The sequence below is a fragment of the Thamnophis elegans genome, chromosome 7 (genome assembly GCF_009769535.1).
Source record: "Thamnophis elegans isolate rThaEle1 chromosome 7, rThaEle1.pri, whole genome shotgun sequence".
In the NCBI taxonomy this organism is placed as follows: domain Eukaryota; kingdom Metazoa; phylum Chordata; class Lepidosauria; order Squamata; family Colubridae; genus Thamnophis; species Thamnophis elegans.
In genome coordinates this window covers 2348088-2365804 of record NC_045547.1, presented here as the reverse complement: position 1 = coordinate 2365804, position 17717 = coordinate 2348088, and the positions used below count along the sequence as shown (strand labels likewise).

Below are 17717 nucleotides of genomic sequence, written 5' to 3'. Positions count from 1 at the left end.
GCGATGCCCAGACCGAGTGGTATGCATGCTTTCAGGGGGGAAAACCCCCCAATATTTAAAAAGGACTGAGGCTTTACACCTTCCCATCCTATTTATCTTCCCTCATCGCCTCCAACGCCGATAAGCCTCCCTGTGTTTTTCCTCTCTGTACAGATTTGTGTAAAATGTCTATTTTTATATTAACTTAATCATGCGTGGTTTTTAAAAGTCTGAAGAAGGTTTGTGGGGCTTTTGTCGTTGGTTTTTTTTGGGGGGGGGTCCGCGTTCCTGATTTTGTGTTGCGTTTCCTTGATTTGCAGACCCCCAACCTTTCTTGCTTGTGAGGTTTTATAATTTTTGGCTCCAGAGCTGTTTGCTTCTCAGTTCTGCTTGGATAAACGATTGCCGGCTTTTTGCTACGCCCTTGTCCATTCGGTTATTTGAATTAGGACCCAGAGCAAATGCTTCGTGAATAGATGAGCGGCTGGATGTAATGGCATCCCAAATTGGGGCTTCCGTGCTGTGGCCGTCTCCTTTGCCACAGCAGCAGGACAAGTCACCACAAGTTGTTAAGGCTGAGACCCCTAAGGATGTCTCTCCACCCAACCTCGTGATCCCTCTTCTCCAGCTTCCTGATTCCGCCGCCCTTCCATCCTGACCCAGTAGCAATTTCTTGGCAGCTTGAGCCGAGGTTTGTGTAAATACCATGTCTTTATTACGACCAGGTTTGTGGTTTGATGTCAGTTTGTTGCCAGTTTTTATTCTGCTACCTTCTTATTTTTAAATGTATTCAATCCACCTCTGTAAATTTTTCAGGTGAACTAGAATCACATGTGTTTTCTTCTTAGCTTACAGTTTTGGTGTGCCTGGTACTGTTTCTTTCTTTTTTAAAAAATGTGTGTTATTTAATGTAAATTGTTAGCATAATCGTCCCTCAGTCGGTGCTGAAAGCAGCGGCAGTCAAGCTACAGATTAGCAATGCAAGGAAAACGACCCCTCCAGAAAACTCCGGATTTCAGGACTGTTGGGAAAAACGGAAAAAGTTTGATTGGAATCGTTGAATACACCTCTCTTGCTTTTGGTAAGCAAAAGGAAACGGCTCCTCACCCTTGGCTGGTGATATTTTCTTCTTCCCACAATGTCTTGGGGTGGGAAAAAGGAATCAACACAATTTGATTCTGTGGCTGTGGCTTCGTCCGAGTAACTGTGAAACTTCTGCAGAGGTTTTGAAAAGAACATTGAACGCTAAAAACTCACAATCTCTAGAAGCGTCAAGCGTGAGGCTCGTATCCAGAACCTTTTTCAGAGTATCAAGCGTGGGCTTTGGTGTGACCAATGGGCACAGGGTGGTGTGTTTCCGTGCTGACGTTTGCCCAGAGGACTGAACCATCTGGTGCAGCAGAAGGACAGATGCCACCGCCCGGATTCCTTCACCCCAAAGAACCTTTTTAAAATCCTTGGCTGTTGGAAGGCCTGACCTGCTCAGTGGATTTGGGATGCTTTACTCATTAAGCGAATTAAGGCAGCCATTGCTGTTGCTGCTGCTGCTTCTTAGCACTTCCATTTTTGTGCTGTGTTTGACTTGCCTGTTATATGGTTTGCCTCTTAATAAATACAGAGCGGCGTGCTATTATTTTTAAGCGGGTTCATTTGCTTTCCCCAGAAAAGTGGAGACTCTGAAAAGAGGGCAGAGAAGAGCAACCAGGATGATGAGGGGACTGGAGGCTAAAACCTACGATGAACGGTTGCAGGAACTGGGCCTGGCTGGTCTAGGGAAGAGAAGGACCAAGGGAGGCATGAATAGCAGTGTTGCAATATTTGAGGGGCTGCCACAGAGAGGAAGGGGGTCAAGCTATTTTCCAAAGCACCCGAAGGCCAGGCGAGGAATAATGGATGGAAACTGACCAAGGAGAGATTCAGGATATAAGGAGGAATGTTCTGACAGGGAGAACAATCAACCCATGGAACAGAAGTTGCCTTCAGAAGTTGTGGGAGCTTCATCACTGGAGCCTTTCAAAAGAGACTTGACTGCCCTGTCAGAAATGGTGAAGGGTCTCCTTCTTGGTGGGGTGAGGGGGTTGGACTAGATGACCTGTTAATCTATTAAAGATGCTAACGACCTGTGGACTTCAACTCCCAGAATTCTTGAGCCGGTCATGCTGGCTGAGGAATTCTGGGAGTTGAAGTCTTATGAGTTGCCCACTCCTGCCCTAACAGCTGGAAAAAACTTATTTTCAAAAGGAAGATCCAACCCTTACACTCGGCATCAAAATTAAAATGGAGACAGCCCTAGGTAGGTCATTTTTTAATTTACGGTCGGTAGTCATGACGGCCGTGAAGCAAATCACTCAGGTGCCCGACCCAATCTTACGACCTTTTTGCAGCAGTTGTTAAGCGAATACAGCTGTCCTAAGGCAGCCGCCATGATGGTTAAGCAAACACCCCAGTCGTTGAACGGACTCTTCGCTATGAGCAGTTTTCGCTGAAAACGGAAAGCAGATGCTGGTTGTCAGCAGAAATGTCATAAAATGAGTCAGCTGACTGGGATGCTGCAAACGGTCATAAAAGGAGATAGGTTGCCATACATCCAACAAGCTGTCATGTGACTGGGGGGGAGGGGGAGGCCATCGTAACTTTGGAACCACATCGTCAGTATCTTTAATGGGGTCTGTCGTAACTCTGAATAGTCACTAAGCGGCCAATAGTAAGTCAAGGACTACCTCTAGAGATAATCTGTCAGTCCATAAGGAGTGCCCACTTATTGACAAGTATTCCCTTCTATGGCCAGAAAGTGCCAGGTAAATAGTCCCAAAACACCACTTGGAAACTAATCGAGATGAGAAGCAACTTAGAACTAAGGAGAAATCGGGGGGCTAAAAATTGTGGGTTGTTTTTTTTTAAAATCAGATTTTTTTAAATTGGATTTTAATTTTTATCAAATTTATTTTAATCCAATGCTTTTGGAGTAAACATCTACCTAAAGATAGTTTTCTATTTAAGATACATTCATAATTAAGTTTATTCAGCCCGAAATGGAGCTTAGTTCTATAGCTTGAGAGGCTGTGCATTCTGCAATATTGGGACTGTCGGTGAGTGAACAGCGGGACAGAGATGACAGCTGCTCTTTCAAAATCAGGACTTAAATTGAGCTGATTTAAATCAAGCCCTTTTTGCTAGTGATTTAAATCAAATCCACCCTGGGAGAAATTATGAGGACCCCTTGGTGCTCTGAGCTTGCATATTTTTCTTCAGATGTTTCATGACCCAAATGAGGTAACATCCTCAGGGCTAGAAAGGAGTGAAGGTTGCTGTATTCTACTGGTAATATAATAATATTCTAATATAAGAGAATATAAACTGACAGCAAACTACTCCTTATGTCAGATTCAGGTTAATGCCAGGGTTCCAAATAGCATCCAAGAGTAAATCAGAGTCCGAGGCAAAGGATTCCTCAAAGTCCCAATTGACGAAGAGAGCCACGTTGGCACATCTGGGAAAACCCAAATCTGAAAGCTTCCCGGTTTTCCCCCCTCCCAGTTGAAAGTTCAAGATCTTGCCCCACCCACAAGCCTGTCCATAGTCCAATCTCCCCCTGCCATGCTGACAGTTCCACCCATCCAGATCCGGTCAGGTGCAGAGGTTCAAAGACAAAAGATGACCTTTGCTCTCTAGAAAGAATGTTGTTATGGCTACATAGCATCTAATTTCGTACAATCCCCCCTCCCATTTTCCCACAATAGAAAAAAATGATATAGAAATTGTGGCAGGTCAAAGACTCAAAGAAGAGATGGCTGCAGGCCTGACACCTTACTACCGTAGCACTGATGATGTTACCTAGTTTGGGTCATGAAACATCGGTAAGGAAACAAGCTCAGAGAGCACCAAGAATCCCTCATTTCAACCCTGAGCTACAAATATTCTCCTTTATTAGTAAGGAGACATTGCTTGACCATGAGAAGAATCTATCAGTGGAACTCCTTGCCTCCAGAAGTTGTGGGTGCTCCAACACTGGAAATTTTCAAGAAGCGATTGGACAGCCATTTGTCTGAACTGGTGAAGGGTCTCCTGCTTGAGCAGGGGGTTGGACAAGACCAGTGCCAGGTCATAGCATGCCAGAAACTGGGCTGCGGAAACAAGCAAAGCTCGATAAGCGGGCATCACGCAAAACCACACATCCATCTGGTCTGCGGAAAAACGTCCATGGAACCGGTCCCTGGTGCCCAAAAGACCAGTAGAAGACCTTCAAGGTCCCTTCCTACTTTATCCTTCTCTTAAGCTACTGAATCCTGAAATGGGAACTTGTTCCAGTATTCCATATTTAATTTATAACTTTTATCTCCCGTCATTTGGACTGACTTAGTGCAAAAAAGTGCCGGGCACACAAAAACACAGATCCACACACAACGGTCCAATTAGAACTACTTATTGCTGAAGACGCACAGGAATCTTCTCAACTATCAGCGCCTGCCGGGAGTTAGATCTCAGGGCCAGTGGAATTCCAGGGAGGGTAGATTTCATTCGCTTGTGACTATGTAGGGATGCTAGGCTGATCCCTCCTTTGACTCCACCCCAGGTTCTGCCGCACTGCCATTACTACCGGCAGCAGAAATGCAGCAGGAGCCGATGATGTGCAAAGGGGCTATTGGTAAGAATCAGGCAGGAGGCGCCCCCGGGTGAATCCCAAATGCGGGCTGAGGGCCAGGCGGCCTGGGGCAAGGACCGTCGCCGTAAGCCCGGCCCCTCCGGCTTGTAGGGGTGGTCCCGCGTGTGCTCCATGATGGCCATCAGGGCAAGCCAGGTCTCCTCTGCCGTGGGAATGATCTGGTTAGCCGGAGCAGGAACCCGTATCGGCCCTTGTCTCTCAGCTCAAAGGTGTAGGAGTACTTAATGCCTTGGTCGTAGGTCCAGTCAACCGTGCCTCCGTCTGCTTTGTCTAGAGACAGGAAAGGGGATGCAAAAGAAGACGATTCGTGAAAACCGTCTCTCGAGCAGGACAAAAGCACCCATCACCCCTCTCCCTTCGAGCACTGATGACGTTGCCTAGCTGGGTCATGAACACGTCTTCAAGGAAGCAATCAAGCTCGGAGAGCATCAATCACCTTTCCTCCTCCTCCCCTCTCCCTTTTCCCTCCACAAATCCACTCCGAAGGCAGCTGATAACTGTCGGACGGCCCTGGCCCCCTCTCTGCCTCCGAAGCCCTCATCATAGCCTTCCCCAGACTCCCAGGACCGTCCAGGTTCCACCCCAGCCTCCTCACTGCAAGCCACCCTCCGCTGACCAGCCACAACACTTGGTTCGTTTTGGTTTTCTCTCTGCCTTCCACGGAGGGCGAGAAGGAAAAGAAGTGCTTTTTCATTCCTGAAAGGCTCCCAGGTTCACTACGTTCCCCTGGGAAGAATCCGGGAGAAAATCAACAGAGCGAGGCTTCCCCACTGTAAGGTGATTGTGGTGCGAGTTGGCGATAAAGGAGAGATTTGGGAGTCCTGGGATGTGGCATAAGTCAAGAACTGTCACCAACGCCGGTGGCTTTATAATAGAATGAGAGCGATGGGTGGGACCTTGGAGGTCTTCTAGTCCAACCCCCTGCTCAAGCAGGAAACGATCTACTGGACTCCTTATGGACTCAATCCACTACTCAAACCTGATGTCATCCAAGTCATTCTTGGATGCCGAGGTGGCGCCAGTGTTAGAGTGCAGTACGCAGGCCACTTCAGCTGACTGTTATCTGCAATTCGGCGGTTCAAATCTCACCGGCTCAGGGTTGACTCAGCCTTCCATCCTTCTGAGGTGGGCGAAATGAGGACCCAGACTGTGTGGGGCGATATGATGACTCTGTAAACCGCTTAGAGAGGGCTGAAAGCCCTATGAAGCGGTATATAAGTCTAACTGCTCTTGCTATTGTCCCAAAGGTGCTTTTTTTTTTTCAAGAGGTAACTGACTTTCTGGGTTTTTTTTGAAGATGTTTCACTTATCATCCAATAAGCTTTCTCAGTTCTGACTGGGTGATGGAGGAAGGAAGGACTGATACTCCTTGCAGACAGCTGGTCATTTGCATCCTTTTAGAGGGTCGTTGAGGCCCCTTGGAGGTTTCTCTGTGTTCACAGCGTCACACCTGAGTAGTGCAATGGGTGTGGAGCAAAAAAACTGTGCAATTCAAGAAGCCTCCACCACCCATTTGCACCACTCAGGTGTGACCCTGAAGACACAGAGAAACCTCCAAGTGGTCTCAACGACCCTCTAACAGGATGCAAATGACAGCTGTCTGCAAGGAGAATCAGTCCTTCCTCCATCATCCAGTCAGAACCCAGGAAGCTTCAGGGATGAGAAGTGAAACATCTTCAAAGAAAAAAAACAAGAAAGTCCTGTTGCCTTTTTGCGGGGAAAAAGCACCTTTGGGATAAGTAATCCTAATCAAACCGTAGGCCCATTCCAATACAGGTAGTCCTTGACTTTACAACCCCCCCAAATTCTGTCGCTAACCAAGGACATTTATTAAATATCCGTTTTCTCCCGTTTTAACACCACACCTTGCCACCGCTCTTAAGCGAATCTCTGCGGTGGCTGGAGTTAGTAACCCGGTTGTTAAGCGAATCCGGCTTCCCCCACTGCTTGTCAGACAGCCCGCCCAAGGGGAATCACGTCACCCCGGACGTTGCAACCGTCATAAATACGAGTCCCTGCCAAGCCACTGATTTGATCACATGACCAGGCGGGGGGGTGCTACCTCGGTTGCGTGAAAAATCGGCCCTGCCCCCTTTTTTTCCCCCCAGCGCCGCATAACTTTGAACGGTCACTAAAACAACGGTCATAAGTCCAGGACCGCCTGCAATTCCATCAGCTGGCCGTTTCGGTCACTTACAGATGGTGTGATGATGTCGCCGTATCTGTACTTGGTTCCGTGAGGGACTCCAGAGCAGCGACGGCCTTCTTAGGCCAGAGCATCCTGGGAAGAGAGAGGAGGAGAGAGATGGGAGGACCAAGGGGGAGGGGGAAGTTTCTAGAAGGGGTTTTTTTTGGGGGGGGTGGGGGCTTTAGTTAGGGAAGATGAGCAGCCGACAGAAAACCTCTGGTTGAGAAGAAGTTAAGTGGCCTGTTGGGTTGGCCAAGCGTTCTTTGGGTCATCCTCCATTCACAACCGCGACGGAGCCCAACGTTTTTGTGGCTAAGCGAAACATTGGTCCAGTGAATTTCCTCCCCCGGGGGAGGAAATGTTTCTTGCCCCCGTCGGTAAGTGAATCGCTATCGCCATACGGTTGTGATAGCAAGCTGCACTCCTTGCTAGCACTGTTGACTGTTACCTAGTTGGGTAATGAAACGTCTGCAAGAAAGCCACCCAGCTCAGGGAGCACCAATCGCCCTTCCTCCTCTCCCCCTCCCCCTCTTCCTCCTCCCCCTCTTCCTCCTCCTCACCTCTCCCTTTCCCCCTCCACAAACTCACTCCCTTCAGCACTGATGAAGTTAACTAGCTGGGTCATGAAACGTCTGCAAGAAAACCACCCAGCCCAGGGAGCACCAATCACCCTTCCTCCTCCTCCTCCTCCTCCTCCTCCTCCTCCTCCTCCTCCCCCCTCTCCCTTTCCCCTCCACAAACCCACTCCCTTCAGCCCCGATGATGTTACCTAGCTGGGTCATGAAACGTCTGCCAAAAAACCACCAAGGTCAGAGGTCACCAGGGACCCCCAGCCCCTCCTCCTCTTCCTCCTCCTCTTCTTCCTCCTTCTCTCCCTCACAAACCCACTCCCTTCTAGCACTGATAGTGTTACCTACTTGGTCATGAAACATTTGCAAGAAAACCACCAACCTCAGACAGCACCAATTGCCCTTCCTCCCCCTCCTCCCTCTCCCTTTCCCCCTCCACAAACCCCCTCCCTTCAGCCCTGATGACGTTACCTAGCTGGGTTGTGAAACGTCTGCAAGAAATACGTGAGCTCAGAGGACCCCCCTCCTGTCAACTCCAGGCTACAAATATTCTCCTTTATATTTAATCTTTTGAATAAAATTATATATACCTACATAGGGATGTGTGTGTGTAATTTATTCAAAAGATTAAAAGACACACACAACCCCCCCAAAGTCGGAACAAAACTAAGGAGAACATTATTAAAAGACAGGTGAATTTCCGGATGGTTCTTCCGGGGAAGCTTAACCAGCTCCTGTGATCTGCCGCTTTCTCCGTGGTGTAACCATAAGGGTAGAGGAGCATCTGGGAGTAACTGGGATGGAGACGAAGGCCTTGATGTTGCCGTGTTGACGCACAAAATCCGCAATGGCTTTTCACCTCCGGTTCAGACTCCGCATAAGCCCGCGGTAGGTTTCGGAGCAGGGTTCCCGCTGGAGCCAAGTCCCTGCAATGCAAAAATGACAGGGGTTGGACTAGAGGACCTACCAACAGCCTTGGATTTCTTGCGCCACTGCAGGCGGTCTCGACTCGCGACCACAATTGGGGCGCCGACTTCTTCTCGTTGATGAAGCTGCCCAGTCCCCCCCACCCCCACCAATGTTTTACCTCCAAGCCTGCTGCCAATTCGGTTGGGTCGACTCCGATGCAAGTGGATCCCGCTATCTTCGATCTGGTCTTACGCCACATACGGTTCTGCAGATCAGGAATGCCCATCAGTAGCTGTAGCACTTATATGCCGCTTTCACAGGGCTTCCCAGCCCTCCCGAAGCTGTTTATAGAGTCATCCGATTGCCCCATATAATCTGGGAGCACATTCTAAGGATGGAAGGCTGAGTCTAACCTTGAGCCGGTCAGGATCGAACTGCTGGCAGTGGGCAGAAGTAGTCTGCAATAGTGCATTCTGACCACTGTGCCACCAGGGCCCTTCCTTCCCTTCCCTTCTCTCCCTTCTTTCTTCCTCCCTTCTTTCCTTCCTCCATTCCCTCCTTCCCCTTCCCTTTCTTCTTTCCTTCCCCTTCCCTTCCTTTCCTTTGCCTTTCCGTCCGTCCTGCCTTCCTTCCTTCCTTCCTTCCTTCCTTCCTTCCTTCCTTCCTTCCTTCCTTCTCACTTAGCAGTATCATTTAGACATATACCGCTTCACAGTGCTTTTACAGCCCTCTCTAAGCGGTTTACAGGGTCAGCCTCTCTTGCCCCCAACAATCTGGGTCCTCATTCTACCGACCTCGGAAGGACGGAAAGCTGAGTCAACTTTGAGCTGGTCAGGATTGAACTCCTGGCTGTGGGCCAGAGTTTGCCTGCAATACTGCATTCCAACCACTGCGCCACCACAGTTCACTCCTTCCTTCCTTCCTTCCTTCCTTCCTTCCTTCCTTCCTTCCTTCCTTCCTTCCTTCATTCATTCATTCATTCATTCATCTCCATTCTCCTTCCTTCCTACCTATGGCTCCCAACAATCTGGGTCCTCCTCCTACTGACCTCAGAAGGATGGAGGGCTGAGTCATCCTTTAGCTGGTCAGGATACTGCATTCTAACCACTGTGCCACTACAGTTCTTCCTTCCTTTCTTTCTTCCTTCCTTCCTTCCTTCCTTCCTTCCTTCCCACTTAGCAGTATCCCTTAGACATATACCACTTCACAGTGCTTTACAGCCCTCTCTAAGCAGTTTACGCAGTCAGCCTATTGGCCCCAATCATCTGGGTTCTCATTTGACCGACCTCGGAAGGATGAAAGGCTGAGTCAACCTTGAGCGGGTGAACATTGAACTCCTGGCAGTGGGCAGAATTAGCCTGCTTCATTCTCACCACTGCGCCACCACAGCTCAATGAACGTCAGAAGGAAGTAGAGCCTAAAGCATTTTCATGCTGCACCTCACATATGCCACCGATGTTCCACCACCAGGAACAAGATACCTTGGCGTGGGTGTAGGCATAACCATCCGGATTGGTGACGATCTCTAAGAGATATCGAACTGGTTCGTGATGTGTGAGAGAAGGATCCTTCCCGACTTCTTCAAAGATCTAAAGAGGATCGAAATCAATTGAATGAAGCTGTTTCCTGGCCAGATGCCTTTCCTGTTGCCAATGAGGAGTTTTGTTCAGCAGTTATAATCTCATTTTGCCCAGAGAGAGAAATATCTGCCTCTACCTAGGATTGAACACACAGTCTCCGGATTGTGAGGCAAGAGCTCAACCTCTAGGCCACAGCACCACTCTACATTGCATCCATCGAACTGCCTTAACGGTGCATTTATGGCAGTGGCCCCCAATCTTTTGGGCACCAGGGACCGCTTCCGTAGAGACAAGTTCTCCACCAACCAGAGGGGGGGCATGGTTTCGTGTGCTGCCTGCATCCCACGGATGGGGCTTCGCTCGTTGGTACGGCCCAGTTTGTGGCATATCGTGGACCGGTACCTGTTCACGGACCGGGAATTGGAGACCCCCGATTTATGGGATCACTATGACAGGACACCCTTCACAAGCCAACATATTTTAGGACCTGGAGTGGGGGGGAAAAAATCTAGAAAATATCAGATTGGCCATGGCTTTTATTTTATTTTTATTTTAGGACTAAATGGGGAACAGAAGCCATGAAATGGGGTGGGGGCAGATGTTCTGGACCGTCCCCGTTTTTCCTGCATTTGGGGAAAATTACAGGAGTATCATCATCGTTCTTTTAATGACCCCATAATTCTTTTGTGAGGTGGAGCCTGGACAACTGAATGAAGCTGAGTGTTTCCTGGCCGGATGCCTTTCCCTGTTGCCAGTGCAGAGTTTTGTTCAGCAGATATATTCTCATCGTGCTCAGAGAGAGAAATATCTGCCTCTACCTAGGATCGAACTGACCGCCTGCCGATTGTGAGGCCACCGCAGCACTCGGAAAATTACAGGACTATCTCTAAGAAAAAACAAGGTGGTATATAGATAGTCCTTCGGCTCACGATCACAATTGAGCCCCGAATTTCTGTCGCTAAGCAAGACATTTATGAAGCGAATTTTGTTCCATTTTGCAACCTTTCCTGTTGCAGTCTTTCTATGAACCACTGCAGTTGTTTTAAGTGAATAATGGGTGTTAAATGTTGGTCAGAAAGTAACAAGAAGTGATCCAGGACACTCATCGATAGGAGTCAGTTGCCAAATGTCTGCATTTTAATCACGGGACTGCAGTGGTCGTGTGAAAAAATCAGGTTTTTTTTCCCGTGCCCTTGTAACTTCGAATGGTCACTAAATGGACTGTTGTACCCCGAGGACTTCGCCTGTAGTGCAATTGGAGCCCCCGTCAATCCGCCAAACTTGAAAAGCCCTGATCTAACCAAGAGATGATGGTTTAGCTTTCCCCTCTCCGCCTACAGAAAGTTTGCGGCTGTACCTTCTTTGCAAACCAAATTCCGCTGGCTTGAGTGACCCACTCGCGGGAATGGATGCCGGTGTCAATCCAGATCGCTGGCCGGTTGGTTCCCCCGGTGCTGAACTGTGCCAAGCAAAGAACAAAGAGAAGACTTCCATCTAAGCCAGTGTTTCTCAACCTTGGCAACTTGAAGATGTCTGGACTTCAACTCCCAGAATTCCCCCCAGCATTCGCTGGCTGGGGAATTCTGGGAGTTGAAGTCCGGACATCTTCAAGTTGCCAAGGTTGAGAAACACTAATCTAAGCAACCATCTTGATTTGAATCTTACAGACATTTCATGACCCAATTAGACAAGGGTGAGATTCAGCCGGTTCGGACCGGTTTGCCAGGACCGGCTGGCCCTACCCCTCCCAGGAGAGTCCACACGGCCCGTTTTGGATGCCGGGTAAGTGCCTGGAGGCTCTGGGAGGGCGAAAAACTGGCCAACCGGAAGTTCTGGAAGTCTGGAAACGGACTTGTTTCCGGCTTCTGGAGGGCCTCCAGAGCCCAGGGAGGCCATTTTGCCCTTCCGGAGGCTCAAGGAAAGCCTCCAGAGCCCGGGGAGGGTGAAACGACACCCCCCCCCACACACACACACTGTGAGGAGGCCGAGGAGGCCACCCAGCAACTGAGCAGAGAACCAGTTGTTAAAATTTTCCAATCTCACCTCTGGAACTAGTAACATCGTCAGTGTTAGAAGGAAGGGAGGAGGAGGAAGAGGAAGAAGGAGCAGAAGAAGGGGAAAGGGGAGGAAGAGGGGGAGGGGGAGAGGAGGAAGAAGAAGAAAGAAGGAGAAGAAGAAATAATAATCATCCTTGGTGCTCTCCATGAGGGATATTTTGATGCTCTCTGAGCTTGGCAGTTTTCTTGCAGACGTTTCATGACCCAACTAGGGAACATCATCAGTGCTAGAAGGGAGTGGGGTTTGTGGGATGGAGGAGGAGGAGGAGGAGAAGGGAGGAGAAGGAAGAGGAGGAGGACTGTGGAGTGCTTGGTGCTCTCTGAGCTTGGTTGTTTTCTTACAAACGTTTCATGACCCAACTAGGAAACATTATCAGTGCTAGGAGGGCATAGGGTTATGGAGAGGAGGAGGAGGAGGAGGAGAGGAGGAGGAGGAGGAGGAAAAAGGACTGGGGAGGTCCTTGGTTCCCTCTGAGCTTGCTTGTTTTCTTACAGACGTTCATGACCCAACTAGGTAACTTTATCAGTGCTAGGAAAGCAGAGGGGGTTATTGGTGTTGGTGGTGGGGAGGAGGAGGAGGAGGACGGAGGAGGAGGAGGAGGAGGAGGAGGAGAGGAAGAAGAAGAAGAAGAAGAAGAAGAAGAAGAAGACAGAGAAGAAGAAGAAGAAGAAGAAGAAGAAGAAGAAGAAAAAAAAAACTACTGTGGGGTCCCTGGTGCTCTCTCAGCTTGGTGGTCTTCTTGTAGATGTTCATGCTCACTAGGTCACATCATCAATGCTGGAAAGAACGGTGGTTACTCTCTGTTTATATACTCACTGAAGATGTTACCTAGCTGGGTCATGAAACGTCTACAGCAGTGGCTCCCAAACTGCAACTTTAAGACTTGTGGACTTCAACTCCCAGAAATTCTCCAGCCAGCTGGAGATTCGGGGAGTTGAAGTCCCAAGTCTTAAAGTTGCCAGTTTGGGAACCACTGGTTACAAGAACACCACAAAGATCTCCACGTTCAACGCTCAGCTACCATCTTCTCTTCTCTTGGGGTTTAGTTATGTTGAAAAGACACGACAACTTTCCCCCCCCTCCAGAAGTCCTCCCTCCAAAATGAGCATCCAAACGGAGACTGACCTTCAAGACATTGATTGGACGTCCTTCGGTTGTCTGGCCAATCTCAATCTTGCTGACCAGGAGGGGTTTCGTGCGCACCAAAAGGTCCATGAAGCTATAGATCTAGCAAGCAAAGAGCAGATGCCACAATGGGGTCTCTAAGTGGTCCTCTAGAAGTCTCCTCCACTACTGAATTCAAATATTCGCAGTCGTAAGATGGTTGGAGACCCCCCCACCGTGCCTTAAATGTACTTACTGTATCCAAGTCGTGGTAAGCAGCGAAGTTAAAATTGGTGAGTGACAACTCTTGGACTTGTCGTTGGCGCATCATTTGACTCCTCTCCTCCTCAATCAGTTTCTGAAGGAGACAACGAGGAGAATCACAAAGGGTCAGTTGAGCAGGAGGTTAATCTCTCCTCTGCGTCTTCCACTCAGAGCTGAATCCCACTCCATCCTTCTGCGGAATCAAGACTTTTTCTCAAATCCATTCTCCCGTGATCCATCGAACCCTTCCAGGAATTTCAGGAAGGTAAATGTTCCCCTCGCTTTACTTCTATTGTAAAGGTAAAAGTAAAGGTTCCCCTGGCACATATGTACTAGTCGTTCCCGACTCTAGGGGGCAGTGCTCATCTCTGTTTCAAAGCCAAACAGCCAGCGCTGCCTGAGGACATCTCCGTGGTCATGTGGCCGGCATGACTCAACGCCGAAGGCGCACGGAACGCTGTTCCCTTCCCACCAAAGGTGGTTCCTATTTTTCTACTTGCATTTTTTGACCTGATTTCGAACTGCTAGGTTGGCAGACGCTGGGACAAGGAACGGGAGCTCCCTCCGTTACGTGGCGCTAGGGATTCGAACTGCCAAACTGCTGAGTATTCTGATCCACAAGCTCAGCGTCTTAGCCCCTGAGCCACTGCATCCCTTCTGAAAATTCCAGGAAAGCCAACCCCAAGCCCTTGGTCATGTTGGCCAACTCATCTGATGGAAGAGCAGCCTAGAACTTCTTCCAATCCATAACATTGACTCAAAACATCTGATGGTCCGTGGGGGATACCTTCTTAACGATGGTGTTTCAACATTGAGATAGGGTCAACTTCCTACGCTACATTTTTTGGGTGACGAGCCTAAAACATACAGCATAGACCAGAGTTAAAAGGGACTTGGAAGGTGGTCACAGAGGAAATCTCATTCCATTTCGGACAAATGGCTACCCAATCTCTTCTTGAAAACCTCAGGTGATGGTGAACCCATAACTTCTGTTCCACTGATTAACAGTTTCAACTATCAGGAAATTTCTCCTTAGTCCTAAGGTTGAATCTCTCCTTGATTAGCTTCCACCCTTGCTTCTTCTTCTACCTTCAATGTTTTTTGGAAAATAGATTGAAGCTCTCACTTTTTGTGGCATCCCCTTAGAATTACAGTTCAATATGGTTATGGAGAGGCAGTGTTTCTCAACCTCGGAGACTTTAAGTCCTGTGGACTTCAACTCCCAGAATTCCCCAGCCAGCTATGCTGGCTGGGGGATTCTGGGAGTTGGAATCCACAGGACTTAAAGTCACCAAGGTTGAGAAACCGCTTCTTGGAAAAGCACCTTCGGGACACTTCCATATGTCCTTCTCCATGACACGTTGCTTCTGATGTCAGATCTATTGAGATTGCAAGAGTGGTTCTTCCCGAACCTTTCCAGGTCCACCTCATGTGGTCAGAGCACTCACCTGAAGGTTGACGATCATGATGGAGTATTGGATGTCATTGGTCTCCAGGAAGGCCTTGACCCCTTGAAGGCTGTGGAAGGGCACGCGGACATCTATGGGGAGGTCGGGATGAGCCGGTGCTCGCCAGAAATCCAGCTACGCATCCAAATGAGAATGAAGAGAGAAGATTATTGACATGGTGTCATCATCGTTGTTGTCTTCTTTTAACGACCCCATCATCCGTTGCAGCGTGGAGTCTGGACAACTAAATGGAGATGTTTACTGGCCGGATGCCTCCCTGTCACCAATGAGGAGTTACATTCAGCAGATATGAACTTTGGAAACACATCCTATATAGCTCAAGAACAATTTCCTATTCCTTCACATTCTTTATTAATGAATAACTTCATCATTCTGGCCCTGATCGTAGGAAAGGTTCTTGTTAATCAGTACCTGAAGATTCTCCAGAGCTTCCAGCTCCTTCAACGTCTCCACCTGAGCTCCATCAGCAGCCCTGATTCTGAGCACCTGATGTCTGCGGAACAGAATAACAAGAATTGGAAGGGGCCTGTAGGTCATCTAGTCCAACCTCCCGCACCCAAGCAGGAGGGCACTACCACCATTCTGACAGAGGGCAATCCAGTCTCTTCTTGAAAGTCTCCAGGGATGAAGCTTCACAACGTTTGTGTGGGGTGACAGAACAGAATCCCCCCCCCATAAACGGCATATATTAAAATGAAATTTCGTTGCATACAACTCTCAAAAGAGTCACCACCTCCAATATGCACCGCATGACATGACAAGATAAATAAATACAAAATGATGCATATACCCGCATATATTGTGTGAACAGTAGAGAAACAACACAGTCTCTAACAATGCTTCAAGCTCTATGCACATAGCGCTTATGAGCAGTATCCTGAATAGCGGGAAGCAAGCTTACTATAATCTCCACTGTCCTCACCACTCTCTGTAGGGACTTTCTATCTGATTGTTAAAACGCTCCCCATCGCGCCTCGTTTTAAAAGTGGCCAGGATAGAAGGAGAAAGATGTAGCATACATAGCAGGGGCCTCTGCTTAGAGGCTGGGAAGAGACGCCCCCCCACCCCAAATTATCAAACTGTCCAGTGACCAATGCTGCTAAGAGTCCGAAAGTGGCACCCGGTGAACTCTTTCCCTGGTCACTGTGTCCTTTCCATCCGCGGCCCGTGTCTACCTACCCGTGAAGGTATCGGTGGCAAACGCCACCGCAGCAAAGTCGCCAAGACCACCAAGACCCTCATTGTCACCGAACAGGGCAACAATAGGAACCCCTTCTCTTCCATCGCATTTTTATATATACCTGCCTAACCCGGCCACGTGTTGCCTTGACCATCCACCGAGGACACAGCGGGCCAGCTGTCTGCTTTCTCACGGCTCTGTCGGAAAAGACACACAAACACACAAGGCTCACCTGACGGGTGTCCGGGGAACACGCCAGCTGCCTTGATAGGAGGGAAGAGGGGGGTTGCTCTTGCTGCATCTCTCTCTCTCTGCCCAAAGCTGTGACGAAGATGGATTTCTTGCAAACACAAACCCAGCGTTTGCTGTACGGGTGGTCCTCGGCTTACGACCGTCTGTTCAGTGATTGTTTGTTTCATAAACGGTTGGTGAAATAAACGGGATTTATAACCGGTCTTTGTGTTTAAAAGGGCCACAACATCGCCACAATCAAGTGATCACAACCTGGGCATGTATTTTCAAGAGTTGCCGAGTCCCCGGGAATCACGTGGTCGCCAGTTGTGATCTTCCCAGCGGGCTTGCCGCAAACAACGTCCATGGGGGGAGCTGGAGTCACTTAACGACTGAGCGATTTGCTTAACAACTGAAGGGGTTTAGACATAGAGAAACAGAGTGGGAAGGGACCTTGGAGGTCCTCTAGTCAACCCCCTCCTCAAGCAGGAGACCCAGGACCGTTCCAGACAAATGGCTGTCTAAGTTTCTTCTTTAAAACCCTCCAGTGATGGAGCCCCCACAACTTCTGGTGGCAAGCTGTTCCACTGGTTAATTATCCTCGCTGTCGGGAATTTTCTCCTTAATTCTAGGTTGTTTCTCTCCTTGATGAGTTTCCATCTCTTGCTGCTTCTGCTTTCTGGTTCATTGGAAATAGACCCCTCTCTTCTTGTGGCAGCCCCCTCAAATATTGGAAGATCAGTGTGATAGAATAACAGAGTTAGAAGGGACCTTCGAGGTCTTCTAGTCCAACTTCTGCCCAAGCAGGAGATCCTATACCGTTCCAGACCAATGGATGTTCCTACGTTGGTCAGGTCATTAAATTTATCTGCTCCTATTTACCGCTATTGTACAAGTGCAAGAGCTCCCCGTTTCCCTCCATGCGCCATTCAAGGTGCTAGTCCTCACCTTAAAAGCCCTTTCACAACACAAGACCAGGTTTATCTGCGGGATTCACTTTTCCCTTAAGGGCATCTACTGGTCCTTATCAGATCAAATCCAGCGGGCACATCCTTAATCCCTGGGGGATTCTGGGAGTTGAAGTCCAGGCATTGCAGTCTGGCTGGGGAATTCTGGAAGTGGTCGTCCATACGTGTCAAAATGGCGGCGGTTGGGAAAATCTGGCTCCGAGGCCGTGAAGGGTTAGGGTTTGCAAGGCTGTAAGTAGTTGGCCCATTGCGGAGACTTCCACGGTCCCTCAATTTAAGACAGCCCTGATTAATGATGAGAAAATCTCTCTCAGGTGCAAGAAAAGGTTTTCCAACCACGTCATGTTGGTTAATGGTTAACGGTTTGATTCTTTTTCCCCCCCAGTGGAAAATTCTCACCCAGCTCAGGTGACATAAACAGATGCTCTGAATCCCAAATATCCTGGCTCAGCATCTCTTGTCTGCTTCTCTCTCTCTTTTCTTGTCTCTTTTGCTCTTTCCTTTCTCTCTCTTTCTATTTTTCCTCTCATTCTTTTTTTTTCCTTTTTCTCTCTC

The 17717-nt window shown here is 48.7% G+C and overlaps 1 protein-coding gene across 1 annotated transcript in view; it reads right to left on the bottom strand.

The window, feature by feature from the left end:
• Positions 1-4393: 4393 nt before the first annotated feature.
• Positions 4394-17717, bottom strand: part of CPA1 (carboxypeptidase A1) — a 16651-nt gene continuing 3327 nt past the window's right edge. Inside the window, 13 exon segments of the mRNA XM_032221750.1 lie at positions 4394-4814; positions 4817-4912; positions 6836-6880; positions 6883-6923; positions 8128-8197; positions 8200-8311; positions 8430-8573; positions 9790-9897; positions 11246-11347; positions 13072-13173; positions 13307-13408; positions 14763-14897; positions 15195-15276. Of these exon segments, the coding sequence (XP_032077641.1) occupies positions 4573-4814; positions 4817-4912; positions 6836-6880; positions 6883-6923; positions 8128-8197; positions 8200-8311; positions 8430-8573; positions 9790-9897; positions 11246-11347; positions 13072-13173; positions 13307-13408; positions 14763-14897; positions 15195-15276 (1381 nt within the window). The 3' untranslated portion in view covers positions 4394-4572.